A 19718-nucleotide genomic window follows, 5' to 3' on the forward strand; every position below is an offset into this window, starting at 1 on the left:
GGGTTTATGGGGTCTCTATGGGGATCTATGGGTCTCTATGGGGATCTATTGGTTGTAACACAAGGAATGGACTCTGCACCAGCTCAATCCCAGCCCTGACTCCTTCAGCAGCGACCCAATGCGCCACCGGGGCACAACTATGGGGTCTATGGAATCTCTATGTGGATCTATGGGTCTCTATGTGTCTCTATTGGGATCTATGGTGTCCTTGGGGTCTCTGTGGCGATCTGTGGGGTCTCTATGGGGATCTATGGGGTCTCTGTGGCGATCTGTGGGGTCTCTATGGGGATCTATGGGGTCTCTATGGGGATCTATGGGTCTCTATGGGGATCTATGGGGTCTCTATGGGGATCTATGGGGTCTCTATGGGGATCTATGGGGTCTATGGGTCCCTGTGCTTTGGGATGGGCACAAACCCTGCCAGGAGCAGCCGTGGGTCTGGACCCAGCTCCTGCAATGGGGCAGCCTATTAGGGACCTATGGGGTCTCTATGGGGATCTATGCTGCCTATGGCATCTATGGGGTCTCTATGGGGTCTCTATGGGGGTCTATGGCGTCTCTATGGGGATCTATGGGTCTCTATGGGGTCTCTCTTCTTTATTCCCCCTCTTTGCCTGTGGTGGGTGCAGGAAAGTTCTATGGGGTCTCTATTAGGGATCTATGAGGTCTCTATGGGGTCTCTATGGGGTCTCTATGGGGTCTCTATGGGGGTCTATGGCGTCTCTATGGGGATCTATGGGTCTCTATGGGGTCTCTCTTCTTTATTCCCCCTCTTTGCCTGTGGTGGGTGCAGGAAAGTTCTATGGGGTCTCTATTAGGGATCTATGAGGTCTCTATGGGGTCTCTATGGGGTCTCTATGGGGGTCTATGGCGTCTCTATGGGGATCTATGGGTCTCTATGGGGTCTCTCTTCTTTATTCCCCCTCTTTGCCTGTGGTGGGTGCAGGAAAGCTCTATGGGGTCTCTATTAGGGATCTATGGAGTCTCTATGGGGTCTCTATGGGGTCTCTATGGGGTCTCTATGGGGGTCTATGGCGTCTCTATGGGGATCTATGGGTCTCTATGGGGTCTCTCTTCTTTATTCCCCCTCTTTGCCTGTGGTGGGTGCAGGAAAGTTCTATGGGGTCTCTATTAGGGATCTATGAGGTCTCTATGGGGTCTCTATGGGGTCTCTATGGGGGTCTATGGCATCTCTATGGGGATCTATGGGTCTCTATGGGGTCTCTCTTCTTTATTCCCCCTCTTTGCCTGTGGTGGGTGCAGGAAAGCTCTATGGGGTCTCTATTAGGGATCTATGGAGTCTCTATGGGGTCTCTATGGGGTCTCTATGGGGTCTCTATGGGGGTCTATGGCGTCTCTATGGGGATCTATGGGTCTCTATGGGGTCTCTCTTCTTTATTCCCCCTCTTTGCCTGTGGTGGGTGCAGGAAGGTTCTATGGGGTCTCTATTAGGGATCTATGGGGTCTCTATGGGGTCTCTATGGGGGTCTATGGCGTCTCTATGGGGATCTATGGGTCTCTATGGGGTCTCTCTTCTTTATTCCCCCTCTTTGCCGGTGGTGGGTGCAGGAAAGCTCTATGGGGTCTCTATTAGGGATCTATGGAGTCTCTATGGGGTCTCTATGGGGTCTCTCTTCTTTATTCCCCCTCTTTGCCTGTGGTGGGTGCAGGAAAGCTCTATGGGGTCTCTATTAGGGATCTATGGAGTCTCTATGGGGTCTCTATGGGGTCTCTATGGGGTCTCTCTTCTTTATTCCCCCTCTTTGCCTGTGGTGGGTGCAGGAAAGCTCTATGGGGTCTCTATTAGGGATCTATGAGGTCTCTATGGGGTCTCTATGGGGTCTCTATGGGGGTCTATGGCGTCTCTATGGGGATCTATGGGTCTCTATGGGGTCTCTCTTCTTTATTCCCCCTCTTTGCCTGTGGTGGGTGCAGGAAAGCTCTATGGGGTCTCTATTAGGGATCTATGGAGTCTCTATGGGGTCTCTATGGGGTCTCTATGGGGGTCTATGGCGTCTCTATGGGGATCTATGGGTCTCTATGGGGTCTCTCTTCTTTATTCCCCCTCTTTGCCTGTGGTGGGTGCAGGAAGGTTCTATGGGGTCTCTATTAGGGATCTATGGAGTCTCTATGGGGTCTCTATGGGGTCTCTATGGGGGTCTATGGCGTCTCTATGGGGATCTATGGGTCTCTATGGGGTCTCTCTTCTTTATTCCCCCTCTTTGCCTGTGGTGGGTGCAGGAAAGTTCTATGGGGTCTCTATTAGGGATCTATGAGGTCTCTATGGGGTCTCTATGGGGTCTCTATGGGGTCTCTCTTCTTTATTCCCCCTCTTTGCCTGTGGTGGGTGCAGGAAAGGGTCTATGGGGTCTCTATTAGGGATCTATGGAGTCTCTATGGGGTCTCTATGGGGTCTCTATGGGGTCTCTATGGGGTCTCTCTTCTTTATTCCCCCTCTTTGCCTGTGGTGGGTGCAGGAAAGCTCTATGGGGTCTCTATTAGGGATCTATGGAGTCTCTATGGGGTCTCTATGGGGTCTCTATGGGGGTCTATGGCGTCTCTATGGGGATCTATGAGTCTCTATGGGGTCTCTCTTCTTTATTCCCCCTCTTTGCCTGTGGTGGGTGCAGGAAAGCTCTATGGGGTCTCTATTAGGGATCTATGGAGTCTCTATGGGGTCTCTATGGGGTCTCTATGGGGTCTCTATGGGGTCTCTCTTCTTTATTCCCCCTCTTTGCCTGTGGTGGGTGCAGGAAGGTTCTATGGGGTCTCTATTAGGGATCTATGAGGTCTCTATGGGGTCTCCCCATAGAGGAGGCCCCAGGACCCTGCCCTGGTGGTGACCCCCCACCCTTCCCTCCCAGGTACTCTGAGGTCTCGTTCCTTGAGCTCGACAAGTTCTTAGAAGATGTCAGGTGGGTTTTGGGGTCCCATCACATGGATCATCCCATTGGCAGGGCCGTGTTTAATCGCTCATTTGAGCCCCATTGCGGCTCTCCATGGGGATGAACAGACCATCCCTTGGGGCAGCAGGAGGATGGGACTCACTCGTCATCTCCTCTCTCTGTGTCTATACCAGGAATGGGATTTACCCGCTGATGAACTTCGCTGTTTCCAGACCCCACGCCCTCCCACGGGCTCTTTCTCAGCCCCCAGAGGACCCTCAAAAAGCCAAAACTCCCACCCCGGAGCCCTTTGATGTGGAGACCAGGAAGGTGAGGGGTCAGGCCAGGTACAGTCAGGAAAGTGGGGAGGGGGTTTGAATCCCTGGGGGTGTCATGGAGCCAATGTGGCACCTGGGGACGTGGTTGGTGAGCACAGTGGGGTGGGTTGGGGTCCAACATGGGGATCTATGAATCCTCCTCCAACCCCAGTGGTTTTAATGGCTCTATATGTGGGTGAGATGGGGCTGGATGGACATTAGACCTGATGTTCTTCGAGGTCTTTTCCAACCTCAACACTCCTATCATTCTATAGGGTGGCATCCTGAGCCCTTTATTGTCATTGACTCTATGGGGGCAGCTCAGTTTCAAAGCCTCCTTTCCCCATTTCCTGTATTATTAGTGTCCTGGAATCAGTTTCGGGTGCTGGGTATAACCTCAGTGAGTCCATCTCTGTCTCCTGGGCTGTTGGATTTCGCTGGGTATCTCAGATCCAGGGTCTTTGTGTGTGTTTGATTTGGGGTTATCATGAAGGTTGGGTGCATTGGGATGGGTTGGGGTCCAACATGGGGATCTATGAGTCCTGCTCCAACCCCAGTGGTTTTAATGGCTCTATGAGTGGGTGAGATGGGGCTGGATGGACATTAGACCTGATGTTCTTAGGGGTCTTTTCCAACCTCAACACTCCTATCATTCTATAGGGTGGCATCGTAGAGATACAGAGATAGCACGAACCCTTTCAGCTCTTATTTGCAGTGATTCTATGGGGGCAGCTCAGTTTTAAAGCCTTCTTTCCCCATTTCCTGTATTGTTAGAGTCCTGGGGTCTCTGCATGACACAGATGCATCCTAAAGACATTGAACAACTGGTTGTGTGTCCCCCCATGGACTCAGTTGAGGTTCTATATCTAATCTCCCTCCACCCAGATCAGTTTGCACAGGGCCATGGCTACAACATCCACATCATCCCATGGTCTTTCCAGCCTCAATGGCTCAGTTTGGGATGGCAGAGACTCATTTGGGGTCTGTACATGACACAGATGCATCCTAAGGGCTTTGAACAACTGGTTTTATGTTCCCCCATGGAGTCACAGCTGAGGTTCTATGTCCAATCTCCCTCCTCTTTAACCCAGATCAGTTTGCACAGGGCCATGGCTACAACATCCACGTCATTCTGAGGTCTTTCCAGCTTCAGTGTCTCATTTGGGATGGCAGAGACTCATTTGGGGTCTGTACATGACACAGATGCATCCTAAGGGCTTTGAACAACTGGTTTTATGTGTCCCCCCATGGAGTCACAGCTGAGTTTATGTGTCCAATCTCCCTCCTCTTTAACCCAGAGCAGTTTGCACAGGGCCATGGCTACAACATCCACATCATCCCATGTTCTTTTCCAACCTCAATGGCTCATTTGGGATGGCAGAGGCTCATTTGGGGTCTCTACATGACACAGATGCATCCTAAGGGCTTTGAACAACTGGTTTTATGTCCCCCCATGGAGTCACAGCTGAGTTTATGTGTCCAATCTCCCTCCTCTTTAACCCAGATCCGTTTGCACAGGGCCATGGCTACAACATCCACATCATCCCATGGTCCTTTCCAGCCTCAGTGTCTCATTTGGGATGGCAGAGACTCATTTGGGGTCTGTACATGACACAGATGCATCCAAAGGGCTTTGAACAACTGGTTTTATGTCCCCCCATGGAGTCACAGCTGAGTTTATGTGTCCAATCTCCCTCCTCTTTAACCCAGAGCAGTTTGCACAGGGCCATGGCTACAACATCCACGTCATTCTGAGGTCTTTCCAGCCTCAGTGTCTCATTTGGGATGGCAGAGACTCATTTGGGGTCTGTACATGACACAGATGCATCGTAAGGACATTGAACAACTGGTTGTGTGTCCCCCCATGGACTCAGTTGAGGTTCTATATCTAATCTCCCTCCATCCAGATCAGTTTGCACAGGGCCATGGCTACAACATCCACATCATCCCGAGCTCTTGTCCAACCCTAATGGCTCATTTGGGATGGCAGAGACTCATTTGGGGTCTGTACATGACACAGATACATCCTAAGGGCTTTGAACAACAGGTTTTATGTCCCCCCATGGAGTCACAGCTGACCAGTGGTGACTCCACCACCTCCCTATTTGGTTCTACCTGGGTACCCGGCTGTTGGGCTCAATGGAGCCCAGCCATTGTGGGCAGCACCTACAGGTGGAGGTGAAGGTCGGGCAGGTGGTTGGGTTTGAAGTGGAGATTTGAGAGTCGTGCTTGGAAAACAAAGCGGCCCTGGGGGGTTGGAGGGAATGAAGAGTGAGCAAAGCCTCAACATGGTGGTAAGGTCACACTTGGCTATAGAAACAGAAAGGGGAACTGCACAGAAACCAAACAAAGGGGAACTGTAGATTTAAAAGGGCAGGAAAAGGGGGAATTGCAGACACTAAGTCAAAATAAAACCAGAGAAGAGGGCAATAAAGATAAGAAGAAACTGTCCGAGACCTCTGACAAGAAGGATTAGATCCCCCTGGGCAGGTTGATGCCACATGGGAGAACAATAACAGCAAATAACACCAAGAAGAAAACAGAAGAATTTCACCCCAAAACAACAGCAAAGGGAATGGGGTCAGGGGGAATGAGGGAACGGGGCCATAGGGAATGCAATGAATATGGGATCAAACTGAGGAGGAGACTATTGATTATGGATTAGCTGCACCTGGATCTGTAACACACTTTCCTCCTTACAATGTGCAGGTTTGGAGTTATAGGTTATAACCCAGCTCTGCATTACGGAGTTTGATTCCGCAAGTCAGGGCTGTGTACACAGTGATGCTGTCAGTGATAATCAATGGGCTGATAGTAATAATCAATGGGCTGTCAGTGATAATCAATGGTGTCAGTGATAGTCAATGGGCTGTCAGTGATAATCAATGGGCTGATAGTGATAATCAATGGGCTGTCAGTGATAGTCAATGGTGTCAGTGATAATCAATGGGCTGTCAGTGATAATCAATGGGCTGTCAGTGATAATCAATGGTGTCAGTGATAGTCAATGGGCTGTCAGTGATAATCAATGGTGTCAGTGATAATCAATGGTGTCAGTGATAATCAATGGTGTCAGTGATAATCAATGGGCTGTCAGTGATAATCAATGGGCTGTCAGTGATAATCAATGGTGTCAGTGATAATCAATGGTGTCAGTGATAATCAATGGGCTGTCAGTGATAATCAATGGGCTGTCAGTGATAATCAATGGTGTCAGTGATAATCAATGGGCTGTCAGTGATAATCAATGGGCTGTCAGTGATAATCAATGGTGTCAGTGATAATCAATGGGCTGTCAGTGATAATCAATGGTGTCAGTGATAATCAATGGTGTCAGTGATAATCAATGGTGTCAGTGATAATCAATGGGCTGTCAGTGATAATCAATGGGCTGATAGTGATAATCAATGGGCTGATAGTGATAATCAATGGGCTGTCAGTGATAATCAATGGTGTCAGTGATAATCAATGGTGTCAGTGATAATCAATGGTGTCAGTGATAGTCAATGGGCTGTCAGTGATAATCAATGGTGTCAGTGATAATCAATGGGCTGATAGTGATAATCAATGGTGTCAGTGATAGTCAATGGTGTCAGTGATAATCAATGGTGTCAGTGATAATCAATGGGCTGTCAGTGATAATCAATGGGCTGTCAGTGATAATCAATGGTGTCAGTGATAGTCAATGGTGTCAGTGATAATCAATGGTGTCAGTGATAGTCAATGGGCTGTCAGTGATAATCAATGGGCTGTCAGTGATAATCAATGGTGTCAGTGATAATCAATGGTGTCAGTGATAATCAATGGGCTGTCAGTGATAATCAATGGGCTGATAGTGATAATCAATGGTGTCAGTGATAGTCAATGGTGTCAGTGATAATCAATGGGCTGTCAGTGATAATCAATGGTGTCAGTGATAATCAATGGGCTGATAGTGATAATCAATGGTGTCAGTGATAATCAATGGTGTCAGTGATAATCAATGGTGTCAGTGATAATCAATGGGCTGTCAGTGATAATCAATGGTGTCAGTGATAATCAATGGGCTGTCAGTGATAATCAATGGGCTGTCAGTGATAATCAATGGTGTCAGTGATAATCAATGGTGTCAGTGATAATCAATGGGCTGTCAGTGATAATCAATGGGCTGATAGTGATAATCAATGGTGTCAGTGATAATCAATGGTGTCAGTGATAATCAATGGGCTGTCAGTGATAATCAATGGTGTCAGTGATAATCAATGGTGTCAGTGATAATCAATGGTGTCAGTGATAATCAATGGGCTGTCAGTGATAATCAATGGGCTGTCAGTGATAATCAATGGTGTCAGTGATAATCAATGGTGTCAGTGATAATCAATGGTGTCAGTGATAATCAATGGTGTCAGTGATAATCAATGGGCTGTCAGTGATAATCAATGGTGTCAGTGATAGTCAATGGTGTCAGTGATAATCAATGGTGTCAGTGATAGTCAATGGGCTGTCAGTGATAATCAATGGGCTGTCAGTGATAATCAATGGTGTCAGTGATAATCAATGGTGTCAGTGATAATCAATGGGCTGTCAGTGATAATCAATGGGCTGATAGTGATAATCAATGGTGTCAGTGATAGTCAATGGTGTCAGTGATAATCAATGGGCTGTCAGTGATAATCAATGGTGTCAGTGATAATCAATGGGCTGATAGTGATAATCAATGGTGTCAGTGATAATCAATGGTGTCAGTGATAATCAATGGTGTCAGTGATAATCAATGGGCTGTCAGTGATAATCAATGGTGTCAGTGATAATCAATGGGCTGTCAGTGATAATCAATGGGCTGTCAGTGATAATCAATGGTGTCAGTGATAATCAATGGTGTCAGTGATAATCAATGGGCTGTCAGTGATAATCAATGGGCTGATAGTGATAATCAATGGTGTCAGTGATAATCAATGGTGTCAGTGATAATCAATGGGCTGTCAGTGATAATCAATGGTGTCAGTGATAATCAATGGTGTCAGTGATAATCAATGGTGTCAGTGATAATCAATGGGCTGTCAGTGATAATCAATGGGCTGTCAGTGATAATCAATGGTGTCAGTGATAATCAATGGTGTCAGTGATAATCAATGGTGTCAGTGATAATCAATGGTGTCAGTGATAATCAATGGGCTGTCAGTGATAATCAATGGTGTCAGTGATAATCAATGGGCTGTCAGTCATTGACGCTCCCTTTGGTCTCTTGCAGGTGGTGCAGATGCAATGTAACATGGAGCTCAATGAGGACAAGACTCAGTGGCATGTGAGTACCCGGCCCCACAAGCGGCTCCTGCTCTGTGCGCTGCAGCCCAGCTTTGCTATGGGACCAAAGGATCAGCTCTATATGGAGCAAAAGAAGCTTCCAACCCCCCCCTGCCCCATAGCAGCGGCTTTCAACCCCCCCCTGCCCCATAGCAGCAACTTCCAACCCCCCCCTGCCCCATAGCAGCAGCTTCCAACCCCATTGCCCGCCCCATAGCAGCAGCTTCCAACCCCATTGCCCGCCCCATAGCAGCGGCTTCCAACCCCCCCCTGCCCCATAGCAGCAACTTCCAACCCCCCCCTGCCCCATAGCAGCAACTTCCAACCCCCCCCTGCCCCATAGCAGCAGCTTCCAACCCCCCCCTGCCCCATAGCAGCAGCTTCCAACCCCCCCTGCCCCATAGCAGCAGCTTCCAACCCCATTGCCCAGCACCCCATTGCCCGCCCCATAGCAGCAGCTTCCAACACCCCCCGCCCCATAGCAGCAGCTTCCAACCCCCCCCTGCCCCATAGCAGCAGCTTCCAACCACCCCCTGCCCCATAGCAGCAACTTCCAACCCCCCCCTGCCCCATAGCAGCGGCTTCCACCCCCCCCCCTGCCCCATAGCAGCGGCTTCCAACCCCCCCTGCCCCATAGCAGCGGCTTCCAACCCCCCCTGCCCCATAGCAGCGGCTTCCAACCCCCCCTGCCCCATAGCAGCAGCTTCCAACCCCCCCCTGCCCCATAGCAGCAGCTTCCAACCCCCCCTGCCCCATAGCAGCGGCTTCCAACCCCCCCCTGCCCCATAGCAGCGGCTTCCAACCCCCCCTGCCCCATAGCAGCAGCTTCCAACCCCCCCTGCCCCATAGCAGCAGCTTCCAACCCCCCCCTGCCCCATAGCAGCGGCTTCCAACCCCCCCTGCCCCATAGCAGCAGCTTCCAACCCCCCCCTGCCCCATAACAGCAGCTTCCATCCCCCCCCTGCCCCATAGCAGCAGCTTCCAACCCCCCCTGCCCCATAGCAGCAGCTTCCATCCCCCCCCTGCCCCATAGCAGCAGCTTCCAACCCCCCCCTGCCCCATAGCAGCAGCTTCCATCCCCCCCCTGCCCCATAGCAGCAGCTTCCAACCCCCCCCTGCCCCATAGCAGCGGCTTCCAACCCCCCCTGCCCCATAGCAGCGGCTTCCATCCCCCCCCTGCCCCATAGCAGCAGCTTCCAACCCCCCCCTGCCCCATAGCAGCAGCTTCCATCCCCCCCCTGCCCCATAGCAGCAGCTTCCAACCCCCCCCTGCCCCATAGCAGCGGCTTCCAACACCCCCCTGCCCCATAGCAGCGGCTTCCAACCCCCCCTGCCCCATAGCAGCGGCTTCCAACCCCCCCCTGCCCCATAGCAGCGGCTTCCAACCCCCCCCGCCCCATAGCAGCAGCTTCCAACCCCCCCCTGCCCCATAGCAGCGGCTTCCAACCCCCCCTGCCCCATAGCAGCGGCTTCCAACCCCCCCCTGCCCCATAGCAGCAGCTTCCAACCCCCCCCCTGCCCCATAGCAGCAGCTTCCAACCCCATTGCCCAGCACCCCATTGCCTGCCCCATAGCAGCAGCTTCCAACCCCCCCCGCCCCATAGCAGCAGCTTCCAACCCCCCCCTGCCCCATAGCAGCAACTTCCAACCCCCCCCTGCCCCATAGCAGCAGCTTCCAACCCCATTGCCCAGCACCCCATTGCCTGCCCCATAGCGGCAGCTTCCAACCCCATTGCCCAGCACCCCATTGCCTGCCCCATAGCAGCTTCCAACATTGATGCTGCCCCTATAGGTGTGTGTTCAGAGCTCTCTGTTCTCTCTGCAGCTCACGCTGCTGCTGATCCTGGAGGACAAGTTGCACCGACAGCTGAGCTACGACTTGCTGCCCAGTAGGTCACATTGATTCCTATGGGGGAAGTACTGCCCCATAGCTCAGGTTCTTGCCCCATAGATCAGGTTAGTTAGGGGTAGTACTGCCCCATAGATCAGGTAAGTTAGGGGTAATACGGCCCCATAGATCAGGTTAGTTAGGGGTCGTTCTGCCCCATAGCTCAGGTCAGTTAGGGGTCGTTCTGCCCCATAGCTCAGGTTAGTTAGGGGTCGCACTGCCCCATAGCTCAGGTTAGTTAGGGGTCGTTCTGCCCCATAGCTCAGGTTAGTTAGGGGTCGCACTGCCCCATAGATCAGGTTAGTTAGGGGTCGCACTGCCCCATAGCTCAGGTTAGTTAGGGGTCATTCTGCCCCATAGATCAGGTTAGTTAGGGGTCGTTCTGCCCCATAGCTCAGGTTAGTTAGGGGTCGCACTGCCCCATAGATCAGGTTAGTTAGGGGTCGCACTGCCCCATAGCTCAGGTTAGTTAGGGGTCGTTCTGCCCCATAGCTCAGGTTAGTTAGGGGTCGCACTGCCCCATAGCTCAGGTTAGTTAGGGGTCGTTCTGCCCCATAGATCAGGTTAGTTAGGGGTCGCACTGCCCCATAGCTCAGGTTAGTTAGGGGTCATTCTGCCCCATAGATCAGGTTAGTTAGGGGTCGCACTGCCCCATAGCTCAGGTTAGTTAGGGGTCGTTCTGCCCCATAGATCAGGTTAGTTAGGGGTCGCACTGCCCCATAGCTCAGGTTAGTTAGGGGTCGCACTGCCCCATAGCTCAGGTTAGTTAGGGGTCATACTGCCCCATAGCTCAGGTCAGTTAGGGGTCGTTCTGCCCCATAGCTCAGGTCAGTTAGGGGTCGTTCTGCCCCATAACTCAGGTTAGTTAGGGGTCGTTCTGCCCCATAGATCAGGTTAGTTAGGGATCGTTCTGCCCCATAGCTCAGGTCAGTTAGGGGTCGTTCTGCCCCATAGCTCAGGTTAGTTAGGGGTCGCACTGCCCCATTGATCAGGTTAGTTAGGGGTAGTATTGCCCCATAGCTCAGGTTAGTTAGGGGTCGTTCTGCCCCATAGCTCAGGTTAGTTAGGGGTCGTTCTGCCCCATAGCTCAGGTTAGTTAGGGGTCGCTCTGCCCCATAGATCAGGTTAGTTAGGGGTCGTTCTGCCCCATAGATCAGGTTAGTTAGGGGTCGCACTGCCCCATAGCTCAGGTTAGTTAGGGGTCGCTCTGCCCCATAGATCAGGTTAGTTAGGGGTCGTTCTGCCCCATAGATCAGGTTAGTTAGGGGTCGTTCTGCCCCATAGATCAGGTTAGTTAGGGGTCGTTCTGCCCCATAGCTCAGGTTAGTTAGGGGTCATACTGCCCCATAGCTCAGGTTAGTTAGGGGTCGTTCTGCCCCATAGATCAGGTTAGTTAGGGATCGTTCTGCCCCATAGCTCAGGTCAGTTAGGGGTCGTTCTGCCCCATAGCTCAGGTTAGTTAGGGGTCGCACTGCCCCATAGATCAGGTTAGTTAGGGGTAGTATTGCCCCATAGCTCAGGTTAGTTAGGGGTCGTTCTGCCCCATAGCTCAGGTTAGTTAGGGGTCGCACTGCCCCATAGCTCAGGTTAGTTAGGGGTCGTTCTGCCCCATAGCTCAGGTTAGTTAGGGGTCGCACTGCCCCATAGATCAGGTTAGTTAGGGGTCGTTCTGCCCCATAGATCAGGTTAGTTAGGGGTCGTTCTGCCCCATAGATCAGGTTAGTTAGGGGTCGTTCTGCCCCATAGATCAGGTTAGTTAGGGGTCGTTCTGCCCCATAGCTCAGGTTAGTTAGGGGTCGCTCTGCCCCATAGATCAGGTTAGTTAGGGGTCGTTCTGCCCCATAGCTCAGGTTAGTTAGGGGTCGTTCTGCCCCATAGCTCAGGTTAGTTAGGGGTCGCTCTGCCCCATAGATCAGGTTAGTTAGGGGTCGTTCTGCCCCATAGCTCAGGTTAGTTAGGGGTCGTTCTGCCCCATAGCTCAGGTTAGTTAGGGGTCGTTCTGCCCCATAGATCAGGTTAGTTAGGGGTCGTTCTGCCCCATAGCTCAGGTTAGTTAGGGGTCATACTGCCCCATAGATCAGGTTAGTTAGGGGTCGTTCTGCCCCATAGATCAGGTTAGTTAGGGGTCGTTCTGCCCCACAGATCAGGTTAGTTAGGGGTCACACTGCCCCATAGATCAGGTTAGTTAGGGGTCGCACTGCCCCATAGCTCAGGTTAGTTAGGGGTCGTTCTGCCCCATAGCTCAGGTTAGTTAGGGGTCATACTGCCCCATAGCTCAGGTTAGTTAGGGGTCGTTCTGCCCCATAGCTCAGGTTAGTTAGGGGTCGTTCTGCCCCATAGATCAGGTTAGTTAGGGGTCGTTCTGCCCCATAGCTCAGGTTAGTTAGGGGTCGTTCTGCCCCATAGATCAGGTTAGTTAGGGGTCGTTCTGCCCCATAGATCAGGTTAGTTAGGGGTCGTTCTGCCCCATAGCTCAGGTTAGTTAGGGGTAGTATTGCCCCATAGATCAGGTTAGTTAGGGGTCGTTCTGCCCCATAGCTCAGGTTAGTTAGGGGTCGTTCTGCCCCATAGATCAGGTTAGTTAGGGGTCGCACTGCCCCATAGATCAGGTTAGTTAGGGGTCGCACTGCCCCATAGATCAGGTTAGTTAGGGGTCGCACTGCCCCATAGATCAGGTAAGTTAGGGGTCGCACTGCCCCATAGATCAGGTTAGTTAGGGGTCGTTCTGCCCCATAGCTCAGGTTAGTTAGGGGTCGCTCTGCCCGATAGATCAGGTTAGTTAGGGGTCGTTCTGCCCCATAGCTCAGGTTAGTTAGGGGTCGTTCTGCCCCATAGCTCAGGTTAGTTAGGGGTCGTTCTGCCCCATAGATCAGGTTAGTTAGGGGTCGTTCTGCCCCATAGCTCAGGTTAGTTAGGGGTCATACTGCCCCATAGATCAGGTTAGTTAGGGGTCGTTCTGCCCCATAGATCAGGTTAGTTAGGGGTCGTTCTGCCCCACAGATCAGGTTAGTTAGGGGTCACACTGCCCCATAGATCAGGTTAGTTAGGGGTCGCACTGCCCCATAGCTCAGGTTAGTTAGGGGTCGTTCTGCCCCATAGCTCAGGTTAGTTAGGGGTCATACTGCCCCATAGCTCAGGTTAGTTAGGGGTCGTTCTGCCCCATAGCTCAGGTTAGTTAGGGGTCGTTCTGCCCCATAGATCAGGTTAGTTAGGGGTCGTTCTGCCCCATAGCTCAGGTTAGTTAGGGGTCGTTCTGCCCCATAGATCAGGTTAGTTAGGGGTCGTTCTGCCCCATAGATCAGGTTAGTTAGGGGTCGTTCTGCCCCATAGCTCAGGTTAGTTAGGGGTAGTATTGCCCCATAGATCAGGTTAGTTAGGGGTCGTTCTGCCCCATAGCTCAGGTTAGTTAGGGGTCGTTCTGCCCCATAGATCAGGTTAGTTAGGGGTCGCACTGCCCCATAGATCAGGTTAGTTAGGGGTCGCACTGCCCCATAGATCAGGTTAGTTAGGGGTCGCACTGCCCCATAGATCAGGTAAGTTAGGGGTCGCACTGCCCCATAGATCAGGTTAGTTAGGGGTCGTTCTGCCCCATAGCTCAGGTTAGTTAGGGGTCGCACTGCCCCATAGATCAGGTTAGTTAGGGGTTGCACTGCCCCATAGATCAGGTTAGTTAGGGGTCGCACTGCCCCATAGATCAGGTTAGTTAGGGGTTGCACTGCCCCATAGATCAGGTAAGTTAGGGGTCGCACTGCCCCATAGATCAGGTTAGTTAGGGGTCGCACTGCCCCATAGATCAGGTAAGTTAGGGGTAATACGGCCCCATAGCTCAGGTTAGTTAGGGGTCGTTCTGCCCCATAGCTCAGGTTAGTTAGGGGTCGTTCTGCCCCATATCTCAGGTTAGTTAGGGGTCGTTCTGCCCCATAGCTCAGGTTAGTTAGGGGTCGCTCTGCCCCATAGCTCAGGTTAGTTAGGGGTCGTTCTGCCCCATAGCTCAGGTTAGTTAGGGGTCGCTCTGCCCCATAGATCAGGTTAGTTAGGGGTCGTTCTGCCCCATAGCTCAGGTTAGTTAGGGGTCGCTCTGCCCCATAGCTCAGGTTAGTTAGGGGTCGCTCTGCCCCATAGCTCAGGTTAGTTAGGGGTCGCTCTGCCCCATAGATCAGGTTAGTTAGGGGTCGTTCTGCCCCATAGATCAGGTTAGTTAGGGGTCGTTCTGCCCCATAGATCAGGTTAGTTAGGGGTCGCTCTGCCCCATAGCTCAGGTTAGTTAGGGGTCGCACTGCCCCATAGCTCAGGTTAGTTAGGGGTCGCACTGCCCCATAGCTCAGGTTAGTTAGGGGTCGTTCTGCCCCGTAGCTCAGGTTAGTTAGGGGTCGTTCTGCCCCATAGATCAGGTTAGTTAGGGGTCGTTCTGCCCCATAGCTCAGGTTAGTTAGGGGTCGCTCTGCCCCATAGCTCAGGTTAGTTAGGGGTCGCTCTGCCCCATAGCTCAGGTTAGTTAGGGGTCGCTCTGCCCCATAGATCAGGTTAGTTAGGGGTCGTTCTGCCCCATAGATCAGGTTAGTTAGGGGTCGTTCTGCCCCATAGATCAGGTTAGTTAGGGGTCGTTCTGCCCCATAGATCAGGTTAGTTAGGGGTCGCTCTGCCCCATAGCTCAGGTTAGTTAGGGGTCGCACTGCCCCATAGCTCAGGTTAGTTAGGGGTCGCACTGCCCCATAGCTCAGGTTAGTTAGGGGTCGTTCTGCCCCGTAGCTCAGGTTAGTTAGGGGTCGTTCTGCCCCATAGATCAGGTTAGTTAGGGGTCGTTCTGCCCCATAGCTCATGTCCCTTCCCTTTGCAGCTGATAACTCCAAGGATCTCGCCACAGAGCTGGTGCATTACGGCTTCATCCACGAGGTAACGCTGCAGCACCGACCTGCCTGCCCCATATCCACAGAGGAACCCACAAGGACCCCATAGGACCCCATAAGAACCCCATAAGGACCACATTGGACCCCATAAGGACCCCATAGGACTCCATATAGACCACATAGGACCCCATAAGGACCCATTAGGACCACATAGGACCCCATAGGATCCCATAAGGACCCCATGAGGACCACATAGAAACCCATAAGGACCCCATAGGACCCCATAGGACCCCATATGGACCACATAGGACCCCATATGGACCACATAGGACCCCATAAGGACCACATAGGAACCCATAAGGACCCCATAGGACTCCATAAGGACCCCATAGGACCTCATATGGACCACATAGGAACCCATAAGGACCCCATAGGACCCCATAAGGACCACATAGGACCCCATAAGAACCCCATATGGACCACATAGGAACCCATAAGGACCCCATAGGACCCCATAAGGACCCCATAAGAACCCCATAAGGACCACATAGGAACCCATAAGGACCCCATAGGACCCCATAAGGACCACATAGGACCCCATAAGAACCCCATAAGGACCACATAGGACTCCATAAGGACCACATAGGACCCCATAAAGACCCCATAATAGACCACATAGAGCCCCTTAAGGACCCCATATGGACCATATAGGACCCCATAAGAACCCCATAAGGACCACATAGGAGCCACATAGGACCCCATAAGGAAAACATAGGATGCCATAAAGACCACATAGGACCACATAGGACCCCATATGGCCCCCTTAAATACCACATAGGATCCCATAAGGACCGGATAGGACCCCATAGGACCCCATAAGGACCCCATAAAGACCACATAGGACCCCATAAAGACCCCATGGGACCCCATATAGACCACATATGACCCCATAAGGACCACATATGACCCCAAAGGACCCCATGAGGACCCCATAGGACCCCATATAGACCACATAGGACCCCATAAGGACCCCATAAAGACCAGATAGGACCTCATAGGACCCCATGAGGACCCCATAGGACCCCGTATAGACCACATAGGACCCCATAAGGACTCCATAAAGACCACATAGGACCCCATAGGACCCCATAAGGACCACATAGGACCCCATAAAGACCACATAGCTCCCCATAAGGACCACATAGGACTCCATAAAGACCACATAGGATCCTTTAAGGACCACATAGGACCCCATAAGGACCCTATAGGAGCCACATAGGACCCCATAAAGACCACATAGGACCCTATAATGACCCCATAAAGACCACATAGGACCCTATAATGACCCCATAAAGACCACATAGGACCCCATAAGGACCACATAGGACCCTATAATGACCCCATAAAGACCACATAGGACCCCATAAGGACCACATGGGACTACATAAAGACCACATAGGACCCTGTAAGGATCATATAGGACCCCATAAGGACCCCATAGGACCCCATAAGGACCACATAGGACCCCATAAAGCCCACATAGGACCCTGTAAGGACCGCATAAGGACCCCATAGGACCCCATATAGACCACATAGGACCCCATAAGGACCACATAGGACCCTGTAAGGACCCCGTAGGATCCCATAAGGACCCTATAGGAGCCACATAGGACCCCATAAAGACCACATAGGACCCTGTAAGGACCACATAAGGACCCCATAAAGACCACATAGGACCCTGTAAGGACCGCATAAGGACCCCATAGGACCCCATATAGACCACATAGGACCCCATAAGGACCACATAGGACCCTGTAAGGACCCCATAGGATCCCATAAGGACCCTATAGGAGCCACATAGGACCCCATAAAGACCACATTTGCTTTCTCTTTTCTATTCAGGATGACTGTGAGAAGCTGGCCAGCTTCCTGGAGAACGCCTTCCACAAGCACCGCTCTGCTCCCCTGTGAATCAGGACTGGGCTCTATGGGGTCCCTGTGCTTTGGGATGGGCACAAACCCTACAAGGAGCAGCCGTGGGTCCGGACCCAGCTCCTGCAATGGGGCAGCTGCAGGATGAATCATTGCAGCCCGTGGGTGGCGTAAGACAACAGCAAGTGGGAGAGCAATGGGTTGTAACACGAGGAATGGACTCTGCACACAACGAATGGACTCGGGGGTCTTTGGGGTCTCTATTAGGGATCTATGGGGTCTCTATGGGGATCTATGGGGTCTCTATGGGTCTCTATTGAGATCTATGGTGTCCTTGGGGTCTCTATGGGGATCTATGGTGTCCTTGGGGTCTCTATGGGGATCTATGGGGACTCTATGGGGTCTATGGGGTCTCTATGGGGGTCTATGGGGTCTCTATGGGGATCTTTGGGGTCTCTATGGGTCTCTATGGGGTCTCTATGGGGATCTATTGGTTATAACACAAGGAATGGACTCTGCACCAGCTCAATCCCAGCCCTGACTCCTTCAGCAGCGACCCAATGCGCCACCGGGGCACAACTATGGGGTCTATGGAATCTCTATGGGGATCTATGGGGATCTATGGGGTCTCTATGGGGATCTATGGGGTCTCTATGGGTCTCTATTGGGATCTATGGTGTCCTTGGGGTCTCTATGGGGATCTATGGGGACTCTATGGGGTCTATAGGGTTTCTATGGGTCTCTATGGGGCCTATAGGGTCTCTATGGGGTTTATGTGGTCTCTGTGGTTCTCTATGGGGTCTCTATGGTTCTCTATGGGGTCTCTATGGGTCTCTATGGGGATCTTTGTGGTCTCTATGGTTCTCTATGGGGATCTATGGGGTCTCTATCGGTCTCTATGTGTCTCTATGAGGTCTCTGTGGGGATCTATGGGGTCTCTATCGGTCTCTATGGGTCTCTATGAGGTCTCTATGGGGATCTATGGGGTCTATGAGTCCCTGTGCTTTGGGATGGGCACAAACCCTACAAGGAGCAGCCGTGGGTCCGGACCCAGCTCCTGCAATGGGGCAGCTCCAGGATGAATCATTGCAGCCCGTGGGTGGCGTAAGACAACAGCAAGTGGGAGAGCAATGGGTTGTAACACGAGGAATGGACTCTGCACACAACGAATGGACTCGGGGGTCTTTGGGGTCTCTATTAGGGATCTATGGGGTCTCTATGGGGATCTATGGGGTCTCTATGGGTCTCTATGGTGGCGTGAGACAAGACCAAGTGGGAGAGCAATGGGTTGTAACACAAGGAATGGACTCTGCTCACAACGAATGGACTCGGGGGTCTTTGGGGTCTCTCTTAGGGATCTATGGGGTCTCTATGGGGATCTATGGGGTCTCTATTGGGATCTATGGGGTCTCTATGGGGATCTATGGGGCCTATGGGGTCTCTATGGGGCCTATGGGGTCTCTATGGGGATCTATGGAGTCTCTATGGGTCTCTGTTGGGATCTATGGTGTTCTTGGGGTCTCTATGGGGATCTACGGGGACTCTATGGGGTCTATGGGGTTTCTATGGGTCTCTATGGGGCCTATGGGGTCTCTATGGGATCTATGGGGTCTATGGGGTCTCTATGGGATCTATGGGGTCTATGGGGACTCTATGGGGTCTCTATGGGGTCTCTATGGGTCTCTATGGGTCTCTATGGGGATCTATTGGTTATAACACAAGGAATGGACTCTGCACCAGCTCAATCCCAGCCCTGACTCCTTCAGCAGCGACCCAATGCGCCACCGGGGCACAACTATGGGGTCTATGGAATCTCTATGGGGATCTATGGAGACCTATGGGGATCTCTGGGGTCTCTATGGGTCTCTATGGGTCTCTATTGGGATCTATGGTGTCCTTGGGGTCTCTATGGGGATCTATGGGGACTCTATGGGGTCTATGGGGTTTCTATGGGTCTCTATGGGGCCTATGGGGTCTCTATGGGATCTATGGGGTCTCTATGGGTCTCTATTGGGATCTATGGTGTTCTTGGGGTCTCTATGGGGATCTATGGGGACTCTATGGGGTCTATGGGGTTTCTATGGGTCTCTATGGGGCCTATGGTGTCTCTATGGGGTTTATGTGGTCTCTGTGGTTCTCTATGGGGTCTCTATGGTTCTCTATGGGGTCTCTATGGGTTTCTATGGGGATCTTTGTGGTCTCTATGGTTCTCTGTGGGGATCTATGGGGTCTCTATCGGTCTCTATGGGGATCTATGGGGACTCTATGGGGTCTATGGGGTTTCTATGGGTCTCTATGGGGCCTATGGGGTCTCTATGGGGTTTATGTGGTCTCTGTGGTTCTCTATGGGGTCTCTATGGGGATATATGGGGTCTCTATGGGTCTCTATGGGGATCTTTGTGGTCTCTATGGTTCTATATGGGGATCTATGGGGTCTCTATTGGTCTCTATGTGTCTCTATGAGGTCTCTGTGGGGATCTATGGGGTCTCTATCGGTCTCTATGGGTCTCTATGAGGTCTCTGTGGGGATCTGTGGGGTCTCTATCGGTCTCTATGTGTCTCTATG

At 51.9% G+C, this 19718-nt stretch overlaps 1 protein-coding gene across 10 annotated transcripts in view; it reads left to right on the top strand.

Annotated features, from left to right (window-relative positions):
* Window positions 1–18471, top strand: part of LOC107310655 (nuclear receptor-binding protein 2) — a 58337-nt gene extending 39866 nt beyond the window's left edge. For 5 of the 10 annotated variants that reach the window (XM_085533961.1, XM_085533962.1, XM_085533959.1 and 2 more), the window contains exons 13-18: window positions 2865–2915; window positions 3080–3215; window positions 8433–8486; window positions 10311–10374; window positions 15211–15266; window positions 17123–18471. In XM_085533961.1, the coding sequence (XP_085390087.1) occupies window positions 2865–2915; window positions 3080–3215; window positions 8433–8486; window positions 10311–10374; window positions 15211–15266; window positions 17123–17191 (430 nt within the window). In that variant the 3' untranslated portion in view covers window positions 17192–18471. Of the gene's footprint in view, window positions 1–2864; window positions 2916–3079; window positions 3216–8432; window positions 8487–10310; window positions 10379–15210; window positions 15267–17122 lie in introns of all 10 variants that reach the window. The other 5 variants (XR_014941335.1, XR_014941334.1, XM_085533965.1 and 2 more) reach the window with 3 other exon arrangements.
* The last annotated feature ends 1247 nt before the right edge of the window (window positions 18472–19718 follow it).

This window comes from Coturnix japonica, unplaced genomic scaffold, assembly GCF_054131305.1.
Source record: "Coturnix japonica strain WE unplaced genomic scaffold, WE-NBRP24 Scf072, whole genome shotgun sequence".
NCBI classification, from domain to species: Eukaryota; Metazoa; Chordata; class Aves; order Galliformes; family Phasianidae; genus Coturnix; species Coturnix japonica.